Source organism: Pongo abelii, chromosome 6, assembly GCF_028885655.2.
Source record: "Pongo abelii isolate AG06213 chromosome 6, NHGRI_mPonAbe1-v2.0_pri, whole genome shotgun sequence".
Lineage (NCBI taxonomy): Eukaryota > Metazoa > Chordata > Mammalia > Primates > Hominidae > Pongo > Pongo abelii.
Genome location: NC_071991.2, coordinates 29,704,226 through 29,715,975, shown reverse-complemented (window position 1 = coordinate 29,715,975; position 11,750 = coordinate 29,704,226). Strand labels below are relative to the sequence as shown.

At 49.7% G+C, this 11,750-nt stretch overlaps 1 protein-coding gene across 1 annotated transcript in view; it reads right to left on the bottom strand.

The window, feature by feature from the left end:
• Positions 1-1,245: 1,245 nt before the first annotated feature.
• The window catches only part of VOPP1 (VOPP1 WW domain binding protein), a 101,404-nt gene continuing 90,899 nt past the window's right edge, over positions 1,246-11,750 (bottom strand). Inside the window, 1 exon segment of the mRNA NM_001131600.1 lies at positions 1,246-3,688. Within this exon segment, the coding sequence (NP_001125072.1) occupies positions 3,498-3,688 (191 nt within the window). The 3' untranslated portion in view covers positions 1,246-3,497.

Here is an 11,750-nt window from a genome sequence, read left to right as displayed (position 1 = left end):
TCAGTGGGGCTGCACCTGTACTCTGAGTTAGTTTTATCATAAAAATAGGTCATTTGCAGCTGCCTTTTAAAGGTGAAAACAGATGCAAAATATATAAAAAAAATCAAACAGACTTTCAAAAACCACACACAGTGCCAAGTAGTCAGTGGATTTGTCGGCGCCCTGCCTGAGAACAGCACTTTGATAAAAGGCCCAGCTGCAAGGGTGCAGAATAACAGAGTTGGGAGCACTGCTGCCCTTTCTTTGTTCTGCCTTTCAGGGCAGCCGTCCTCAAATATGGGGTGGGCAGAAGTGGTGTGCTTACTGCCAGCACTGCCTGCTACAAGGAAAAGAACTGTATGGCCTACTAATTTGGGGGAATGTTGGATTAAACAGCATTAAGATGCTTCTCAGACTGTTCAATATACTGGTGTGCACTGCCAGTCTCCCGGGGATGGACACAATTGTGATCCCCAAATGCTCTACAGACTTTTAGGGGAGGGACCATGCTCTAGGACTTGTGCTTTAAGAAGGCAAAAATCAACCAAGCACTGTGGCTCATGCCTGTAATCCCACGGCTTTGGGAAGTGGGAGGATCGCTTGAGCCTAGAGGTTTGAGGCTACAGTGAGTTATGATTGAACCACTGCATGCCAGGCTGGGTGACAGAACAAGACCCTGTCTCTAAAAAACAAAAAGGAAGCAAACTAGAAAATGCTTCTTTGCAAACATTATGTCAATTAGTGATACATCTAAAATACAGCTTGAGAGGCTGGGGTAGGAGAATTGCTTGAGGCCAATAGTTTGAGACCAGCCTGGGAAACGCAGTGAGACTCCATCTATAAAACATATAACATAACAAACATAACATAACATAACATAACAATAATTAAAATGCAGTTTAACTGTAGCAGCTACACCTTTCAGTAGCATCTGTGAGAGAAGTGTTATTTCTGACCAAGCAGAGCTGTGTTTTAAAATGAAGGCTCCCCCCACCTGTGAAAAACAGCCGTAGCTCAAGGTTAACTAATAATATCAACAGTACATTACTTTAGCGATGCTTCTGTCTTCCTACCCACTGGGGACAATTGTCTCCATAGCTTGTATCTTACATTCTCAAATAACATCTAGTTTCTGGTTCCCCTGAGACCAGGTGCATCCTCCACCCACCCCACCCCACTGAACCAAGGATCTGCTGTATACCTTTCCTCATTAGAAACTTCATCGCCACCCTCTTTCCCACTCCCCCACAAAACAATCAAAGCACATGCCCAAATTTATTTTTATTTTGCACACATAGGAAACAGGATCCTATCAAAAGAGAACAAAAAAGAGAAATGAACCAATTGTTGCAGAGGAAAAGCATGCACAGATCTGCTTCAAGTTTACTCTGAACCACGGACGCTCCGGGAATTCCACACGCCAGGAGCTGTCTCACTCCAGGAAGTGGGCACAACCCACCATCCACACAATGGAAACAAGAATGGCCAGGAAATGTCACCGAAGTGGGACTTCCATATGCAGGATCAGCGTTCACAGTAGCACAATTCTAACTAAGTTCAAGGGAAAACAAAATCTGTCTTACCCAAACATGGGAATACAAAATCGTTGAACCCTAGCCATCACTGTCTCTTAACATAAATTTGCTATCAAAAAGACAAATGAAATTTAGTCACGGACCTTTGGGTGCCTATTCAGCTGCACCCGATTCCAGGGGCAGCTTAGTGTGCTTTTTCATTACAAAAAATAAAGGGAGAAACCGACATTAAAAATGCAAAACAAATGACCTGGAGGAAGAGGAGTGTTTGGACCCACGCAGTTGTCTTGGTTGTAAACAGTGAACGTTGTGCTTTGTTGTCTCATTTAGATGGAGGTCTGCAGCATGGGCGGTGCCACGCTGGCAGTCAGCAGTCACGCCAGGGTGGTCAGAGACACTGGTGGCAGCATCTGTGCTTGCAACCGCATTCCCAGGGGTTCTGTTTTGTTCCCAAGTGTTTCCCACAAAATTCCCCAGGAGGTTCTCCGATTCAATGTCCTCAGAGTGGAAAAGCACGGACACCAAATCACTCTGTATCCACTTCCATGAGATGTCTTGATGCTCCAGTTCAATGAGTAACAATTTCTCAAGAGGCTCTGATTAGTTCATTAAAAAATAAGCACCCCCACCTCATTCCCCATGATACAGCACATCTAGTAATCTAGGCACCTCAGCTAAGCTGCGTAGCTCTTAGCACACAGGACAGGTCAGCGTTCACACATCAACACTATTAACTATGCGGCGGAACTAGCTCCCCGCTAGTCGTCAACTACTCAGGAGACTACCTGTGAGATCCTGGGGTGAGCTGTGATTCCTATCCAGGAATGTGCATTTCCAACCACTTCTTCTTTATTCTAATTATGACAACATGGTCAGTGCAGTTGAGTCAGTACTTCTCCTCTCTTTTCCCAGCAAGCTCCTCCTCCTTGGAGCCCAGCACACACCCGCTTAGACCCAACACAACCTGAGAGAGAGACGCCTCAGCTAGTCTCTCTCCCTGGAAGGGTCCATGTGACTTCCCAGCCAGATGTGCCCCCTGCTTTGAAAGCACCCTTCAGAACCCACCACTGGAGCTGCCTGAGGGAAGGAGACCCCCGGGCCTGAGAATGCCCTGGAGAGGCGGTGATGTCCAGGGAAGACACACGCCCAGTCTGATTTCAAAGGACAGGACGCTCTACATGCACTTCCATAAACACACCGAAAAAACGGGTAACAGTCCTTTCTCCAAATCAGACCAAGAGCTCACAAAACGCAGTGTCTCAGTTTGGGGCAGAAAGTGATTTCCCATGAATTTAAATAAATTTGCTTAGTGGACGTCAGATCACTGTCAGGCCTCCGAGGCAAGCCTGATTCTAGGCCCCATCCTGCGGTGAGAGCTGCACGCGCTACCCTTCCCTGGCGGTGCAGGAGAAGTCTATCTTTAGGATATGAACAGAGACAGAAACATGACAAGGGGCTTGCTCTCTCCTGAATGTCTCTCCAACAGCTTCTGGAAGAGGAAGGCTGACGAGAGGACAGGCTAGAGCAGATGACCTGCTGGGCTCAGCTCAGTCGGCTGCTGCTTCATCGGCTGAGCCACCGATGTGGCTTCCTATTAATACCCAGCAGAAGGATGCTTGCCTGGGATGCTCGGCCTAGACCATCTACATGCCACCTGCACCTCCAGCACTGCCTTCTTCCTCTCAGTCTCTCTCCTGTAGATCTGGTCACGCCACCATAAGGACATCAGCCCTTGGGGACTGTCACCACACTACCACCTGAGAGCACAGACTGCGTCAGAAACAGAAGCAACAGAGGAGACACAGTGTGAGTTCATATATTGTCCCCATGGAAAGCCTGAAAGAGAGCTGTGCTTGCTGTGAGGATATCAGAGGAACTGCCCTTAGCAGCCCACGAGACCGTTCCTGGAAGTGAACATCAACAGCGACAGAAAGGCCAGGGAAAGGCCCTCTCCTGTCTCTCCTCTTGCACGTGGGCACCCCACTACTTGGCCTTCACTACCTGTTCGTACGGGGGCGGAGGCGTGTTGCAGTAGGCTGGAGGGGGCGGGCAGGCCACACTCCCCTGGGGTGAGTTGGGTGGGAGCTGGAAAGCCATTGCCATGGAATTCCCGACAGGGTTCATCCCCGGTCCTCCTGGGTCGGTGTAATAGGGCGGCCCCGGCTGCTGGGCTCCTGAAAGACAGACGAACATAGGTGAGCACATAAGGGAAAGCCCCATCACACCCCAAGTATGTGCAGGCTGCAGGGCCAGGAGACCACGCCCCATCGTTCACTCAGCGACAGTGTATGAAGGACCCAACATGCCTGGTAAGGGGGCACCTGGGCTGTGGTGACAAGCAACGCAACAGGCAGGTCCCTGCCCTCTCGGGGCTTTGATTCTACTGGACTACACTCCACGTTACCAGTTCCCACATTAGGGTGGAGGAAACTGGGCCACAGTAAGGTGAGGCCGCCTGCGGTGAACTATCGGAAGAGCTGCAAAGACCACCCAGGCTTCGTGACTCAGCCTGGCATTATCGCAGGAGCTCCACAACCCCTCTGGGCACGCCATTGGCTGGTGACCATTTCTGCAGTAAGGTCTCCATTCTCCCTGCCGGGCTAGCGTGTCCTCAGGGCGGGAGTTACTCACAGGCAGGGAGGCCGTGCACCTGGGCACACATAGCCGGGCTGCAGCTGATCGACGCTCCATGGGTCAAGAGCAGAGCTGCAGACTGACTCCCTAGTGACAAGCTGAGGAGCAGCACACGGGAGGGCACAGGCTGGACACCCGACCCCAGATCTAGCCCTCACTCTGAAGTGCTGTTTTTAGTATGCTTACTGTGATCATGCAGATTAACACTATAGAATTATGCATATGTAAATAAAGAATCAGACAAAACCGTGAAAGTGCTGGGTGTTCCCTGGGTATAGCTGATTTTGTGACAGGACTCAGTGAGGCTTCATTTAGCTCAGGGAGACACTCAAGTGTCAAAGAAGCTGCCCCTGTGTGAATATTGTGTAGGGTTCTTTTTTTTTTTTTGCAATTCTCCCCCTGACACAGTGTGATATAGTTCTGACTCTAGAAACATGCCCATCAAGGTACACAAGATGTCCCAAAGCCCACATAAGTCATACCATGGGAATCTGCGCATGTGCGGAAGGAGAGCATGTAGAACAGAAGCACAGGCCAGGCCTGCACTGTCTCTCACTGAGCGCTCTCACCTGCCAGGAGGGCACTCGGCACAGATGCCACCTGTGTAAGAGGCTGCCTCGCCCTGCACCTGTGCTGTCCCACAGACACCACCTGAGTGAGATGCCGTGTGGTCCCACAGATGCCACCTGCGCTGCTCTGATGCATCTCGCCCGCTGCCTTGGGTGTGTTCTATTTAGAAGTCGACCTACTGCCATTACCATGAGTTTCCCAAGGGCAGAGATTATGTTTTATTTAGATCTGGATCCTGCTATATGTTATACAATTTAAAAACCAAGGATTTTTAAAAAGAGGGCATTGCAATAGTGTAGGCAAGACATGATGAAGGCTTCTGAATATTAGAGAAAAAATGGAGAAGAGAGAATGAGGAACTGAGGGCTGTCGGCAATGACTGGCCTGGGATTGACTCGATGGGGAGCGCACAGTGGGGGAGACAAGGGCTGAGAAGAAAAGGCCCTAGGTTCTGGTCTCAATAAGGGCCCCCCAACAAGCAGGGCAATACAGGAGAACAGGGGCTCTGCAAGAATTAGCGCCTTACTAAGGTCACACTACTGCTACAGCAGCACCAGGACAAGGGCGGGGCAGATGAAAAAGTCCCTGCTGGACTGGAGAGGGCGGAGGCAGCTCTGGAGCTGGAGCCTCCTGTGGGAAGGTGGTGGTGGAAACATGGGCGTGCCCAGGAGAAGGCTGCAGGAAGGAGCAGCACTGAGGCCAGGAAAGGAGCATGGAGTGTCTAAGGCTGATGAGAAGGACGCACAGGCAATGGGAAGATGTGGCAGGAGGTGGTGCACCAGGAGCCAGGGCAGCAAGGGGTGGGAGAATTTTCGGGAAGAAGTCATGTTCTCTCCCCAGCTGAAGAGAGATCGAAATAGGCATGGCTGTGGCCTTGGGGTTGCCGTGCTCTTTCTCTGCAGTTTCACACCATGGTAGACACAGGTCCCTGCTGCAGTAGGGAAAAACAGTCCAGGGTGGGGGTGAAGACTGTAGGATGGGACGGGTGGCAGTTGGAAGGCACGCAGGGCAAGGGAAGGTGCCTTTGTAAGGATGGAAACGCTCGCGCATATGGGCAGGGGTAGGGACAGACACACAGGACAGAGAGAACTTTCAGGGAGAACACAGCTCGGTGAGGGTAAGGGCCTCTGGTAAAGCACTTGGAGCCCACTAGTTGGGAGCTGGTGCACAGGAAGGCACCCGAGACAATGGGCCAGGTGGGCAGAGCCATGTGGGGTGTGGCCCTGAAAAGCACAGCAAGGGACTTGGCCACCACGGGTTTGGCAGAGCGGCGGGTGAACATGGCCGGCAGCCTCCACTGCCAGGCGAAGCAGGTCCAGGTGATTCATTTGCTGACAGGGATGTGGGAAAGGGCAACAGGAGAACTGACCAAAAGCCTCAAGGACGAAGGGAGCAGTGCGTGACGGTCACAGATGGAAGCCAAAATAGTGACAAGGAGCGACAGGCCCACTGGTGCAGGATTCGATGTGGTGGGGACAATCTGCACAGAGGTGACAGCCAGGAGCAAGGGGACTCCACCACCCCTCCCTTCCCTACACGGGGTGTGCCCTGGGAGGAGCCCTTCAGTTCTGGTTTGTGGTTGACGGTTCGGTTAAAGAAAATACACAAAACATTCTAGGAAGAGGCTGGGGTTGCAGGAAGACTTTCTCCACAAGATGGGGTAGAAAGGGTAAAGAGAGGTGAGTAAAACCATGGCTGCCCCTCACGTCACCAGTGTCCATCAGGCCAGCCTGTGCCATGTGTGCACAGTGGGGAATGGCATGGGATGGGGATTGGGCGGGAGAACAGAGGCTCTGCAAGAGTGAGTGCCTCACCAAGGTCACACTACCGCTACAGCAGCACCAGGACTTGAACCCAGTAGTGAACCAGAAAGTCAGACTCTTCCTACGATGACAGGCGTCTCTCGAAACAGGATGGTGAAGTGGGGGAAGAAATTCAGGCAAGGGTGGGATGGGAGAGCCACAGGAGACTGGGGGCATCACGGGTCCCTGTGTGGAGCGCCGTCTAAGAATTAAGGGCCGCTACAGCCAGCCTCCCAGCCGGGCTGCACTCACACCCTCGGCATGTCATCCGTCTCCGGACAATGCTGGAGTCATTTTACTCTGAACGTCATCATCTCCTCCTCACTGGGAGTCTTGGCATGGTTTGAAAGGGAGCTCCAGGCTCAGCAAAGACTGGGAGGACACGCTGTGATGTTAACTGACAATCACCCCTTCTCAGTGAGCTGGCCCAGCTCCGCGGGTGCCAGCGGGCTGGCCAGGCAGCCTGTATTCTTAGCAGGACCTGCCACCTCTCTAGCCCAGCTGACTGGCCAATGGCGTGTCGGAGGGGGCTGGGCCAATGTTTCCTGGGGATGCAAGAGAGTCCAGCAGGCTGCAGAGGGAGGGGTGGAAATGCAGGGAGAGGGAGAGGCGGCTGACAGAGTATGTGGCCCAGGAGGGACAGAGGCCAGGGGCCCAGGGGCCTGACTCCTGACAGCGTTCCAGTTCCACCAGGATCCCCACATCATTTTAGTCAGCTCCTCCCAACCCAGGGCACGTGGGTCTCTGGTCTCACCTCTCCTCCTCTCCAGCCACGCCCTGGCTTCCCTGCTCTGTTCCCTCTGGCCCAGCTGCTCCTCCAGCCATGGGCAGGAGCCTCAACACAGGGCAGCAGGGGCAGAGCTCGTTCCTGTCACCCAAGCTGTGGCAGGCTTGGCCCTACACTCCTCCCCACCAATCACTCATGGGACAGTGAGCTCTCCAGAAGGACAGGGCCTGCTATGAGGGGCTCCTGCCCACTTCAGAGCCTTGTGTCTCACCGTCTGCCCTATTCTCCATCTCCAGCAGAAACCACACTGCCTGGATCCAGTCTGCCCTCCCTGGGCCCTCACTAGATAACACATCCCAGGCTTTCACCATGCAGACCGTGTCTCCTGGAATGCCTGTGACCACCTCATGCCAGGCTCCTCCTAGCCTCTGGTCTGGCTAATTCCCATGTATCTTTTAGTCTCAGCTCAGAATCACCAGACAGCCCCCTCTTGCTGCCTGTCACTGCCTTTCCAGCTGAGCAGGCACCCCTGTCCTCTGGTACCCAGAACAAGGCACGTCTGTGAGTATGCAGCAGTTGCCTAGTATGGTATGATTTTCTGAGCCTTCTGAACACGAGGACAGAGCATCACTCACCCTGGTTCCCTGAGAGCCCAGAATGGCTCCTTGCATGTGGCAGACGTTCCATAAATACATGGGAGGAGTGACTGAAGGGGGGGACGAGTGGTGACTTGGATCTGGACTTTGGCGCTGCCAGATTGTGCTGGGTGTGCATGGGTTTCCTGAGACACACCTGTTTCTGATATGACAGGAGTGACCGGCTGCCCCACTCAGCAAGCCTGTGCCAAGGCCGTGGCTCCTGTCGAGGGGAGGACCCCAACCCCCTGCTGCAGGTGAGGGAGGGGCGGGAGTGTGGTCTTTGTAGAAGAGAGGCAGCCAGGCTATGTTTGCAATGCGGCCACTCATGCTGCAGAACCAGAAACACCAGCATCTGCATCCAGTCTAATCAGTATCTTTGTGTTCATAGCCACAGTGACGGATCCTGCCAGGAACTGGTGGGATGGTATTGAAATATTTGAACATGGAGATGGAGAGGTATTTGGAATATAAAAGAGAATGGATAGAAAATGAATAAACTGTGTACTTGTCAAGAATATGAAGCCTTAGGTGAAAAAATTGGTGACCACACTGGAGAGGCTGCAGTTGAGGTTAAAGGGCAGCGGGGCCGGACGCCGGAGCCTCATGTGAGTAGCTGAGGGACCCTGGCCAGGTGGAGGCAGCACGGCGGGGGAAGCAGCACGCAGAGGCCGCACCCACCCAGACAGCTGCTCAGCTTCTGCTCATTTGGCTACAACAACTCCTCACAGGACACTGGCCATGCTTACCATTCAGGCTCCCACAAAGAAGAGCAACCGAGAGAAGGTGGACCCAGTTCTCACAGAGGCAGAGACTCATTTAGGAAAGAGAAAGCAAGGACACCTCATTCTCTGCATGAAGCCTGTGGACAGAAGACCAGCAGGGCCTGGAATGTGCCCACAGACTTCAGAGATCACAGCAAAGACGTTCCCACAAATCACGGATGATTCTATGGCACATGGCTCTGGAATCGAAAGCACCTTAAAGTCATAACCTCAACTCCTTAATCACAAATAAGCATGGTGAGAACAAAAATGTGAGTGTCCCAAATGAAGCCCTGTGACTAAAAAGCAAAATTACAAAATGAGGTTATTACCAGGAGCAAATACAGAATGAAGTCAGGAAAACAAAGCCCAAGGGAGCTGCAGCTTGAAGCAATGACTCTAACCAAAAAAGGGGGCTTTGCATGTGCACAGAGAATACAGAAGATTAAGAAATAAAACAAATAGCAAAAGACACTACCTTAAATGGTATTCTCTCCCAAGGAGAATGGTTTGCAAACTGAAAGGGAGAGAAAAAAAAATGGGTGAGGGAAAATGAAAGACCAAGATAAATGAGAACTGACCGGATGTTGGGGAGAGCATTCAGATTGCCTGCCTCTGACCAAGTACCTCTCAGTGCAGGAAGCGTGGAATAGAATCAGGACCTCAGGGTCCTATGACATGCTAAGTGCATTTTCCTCACAGATCCATGTATCTCACATACAGCCTGTCATTCTAGACACAGAGGAATGCTATAGGATACACACTATTTCATTTTTACAGATTCAAAAGCGGAAGTCCAAATAAATTACACAATGTGCTCAAGGGACTCTCCTTCCAGTGGACACTGTTGCATCTGTGAGGACTCAGGCGGACCTCTCTCATCCAGGAAGGAGAGCTGGAGGGGGAGGAGCTGAGGGGGGCAGCAGGGGCCCATGGAAGGAGCCCGGCCCGAGGATGCTGCTGAGCCATGCAGTTAAACCATGGCCCTTCCTCTATGTGACTTTCTAGCATAAGAGACAATTCTTTTTATTTTTCAAGCTGGCTGAATTGGGGTATGTGTTACTTGTAGCCAAAAGCCTTGAACTACCTCTTCCAGAGAACATTTTCACAAACAATAGAGGTGTTGCCAGCTCAGTACTGGCATTTCTGTGTCCTCTGAGCTTTCTAGTTGGGTTTGGTTTGAGGTTGTATCTGTTCATTTTGCTAAACTGTCTCAACTCTTAAAAATATTTCTGAGCTCATTCTCCAGGATTTTTAGGTAAGTACTGATAAACTGTTTACAAATAGTAATAGTTTTGTTTCTGCTTCCTGATGGTTGAATATTTTCATTTTAGCCAGAAATTTTAGAGCAATATTAAATATTATTAAATATCAGTTATGATACTAAGCAATCCAATTTTCATGGGAATTCTTTTATAGTTTCACTAAATGTGATATTAGCAAAGAATCTAAAGTGCATACTCAACAATTACTTATGCAACATTTCCCGTTCAAAAGGCATAGCTGGTAACATGGAGCACGCAGTGGAAGGCTTGAGCCTGGAACCCAGGAATTTACATGAGGTCTTTATTATATTAATAAAAGGCCTTACATGGCTAGTTTTGAGAAAGTTTTGATAAGGAATATATATCAAATTGTATTCACAGCCTCTTCACCACCTACTAAGACAATCATTGCTTTTTGATATAACTTATAATGTTAATTGCATGCCTAAAATAAAACGATCTTTTGTTAGGAAGATCATGGTTGGTTATGACGGTTTACTATTTTGACACATTGCTTAATTCAGTTTCCTAAATATGATTCGATATAATTTTATTTTGGTGTTTGTTCCCAAGTTATACTAACTTTACAACATGAATACGTAGCATTCCTATGATTTGCAGTAATTGATACACTCATTAAAATGAATTGTTTCTTAAAAGTTTCAAAAAAGCCATATGAATTTAAAGACATTCTGGGAGATAATTCTTTGAAAATGCCTTCAAGCTCTTGCTTGCCTTTTGAGTTATTGAAATTTTCAATGTCTTTACGCACTTTGGTATCGTACACTTTGCCATCTTACCAGACTTTCCAATTCATGAATACTTCCTGGTGATTTTCAACTCCTTTGAATCTGTACTGTTTTAATTTATGCTTTTATTTTTGTGTTCTTCTCCTTTATTGATTTATCAGGAGGGGAACAAGCAATGTAATTTGCTCTATTGCTTTTTATCAACTGCTAACTTAGATTTATAATTATATTTTTCTGATTTTTACAGTGAATTTGTATTTTACTTATAATTTCTCCCATCTCTACTTCCCGGGCTTAATTTTACCCACTCTTTATATATTTCTGTGACTTTATTAATTTCTAAGCCTCTTTTGAGGACAGCTCAGTTCTTTTGCTTTTTCATAAACTTTTAACAGAATAAAGCTATGAATCTATCAATACCTCTAAAAATTGGCTGAACATGTACTGCATATGCTGTTGCATTCATTTCACTGACGCCTGTGTCCATTTGTGTATTCAACAAAGACTGAATTCTCACTGAGTGCCAGCACTGTTCTGGGCACTGAGGATGTAACAATGACAAAAACATAAAATCTCAGTTCTCATGTTACCTGCAGTTTAGAGAGACAATAAGCAAGGTAAGAAAAATAGGTTAGTTGGTGATAAGTGCTAAAGATGAAAATAAAGCAGGAAAACTGAAAAAAGAAAAGCCAACAGGGGAGGGGGAAGGGCAGTGCCATTTTTCCTTGTGTCTGCAGGCCTCATGAGGAGGTGAAGGACCTCAAGGAAATGGAACTGTTGGGCAGAAGGGGCAGGCAGCAGGTACTGGAGGAGCGCGCCGTGTACCTGGGCGTGTCCATGGAGAAAGAGCCTTTCAGACAGAGGAATGGCTGCCTGGAGGGTCTCAGGACAAGCCACAGGCCAGTGAGTGGCAGCAGGGGAGTGAGCCAGGAGGGACCACAGGAGAGGTCAGAGCCCGCTGGGCAGCCAGGAGGGGTGCTGAGAGAAGAGAGGGCCTCCTTGGCCTCTCAAAGTGCTTCTGTGGCACAGTGGGCCCATGGGAGTGTTGGGAGCACAAGCCCTGGCTCCTGTTGTGACTCTGGCTGCCTTG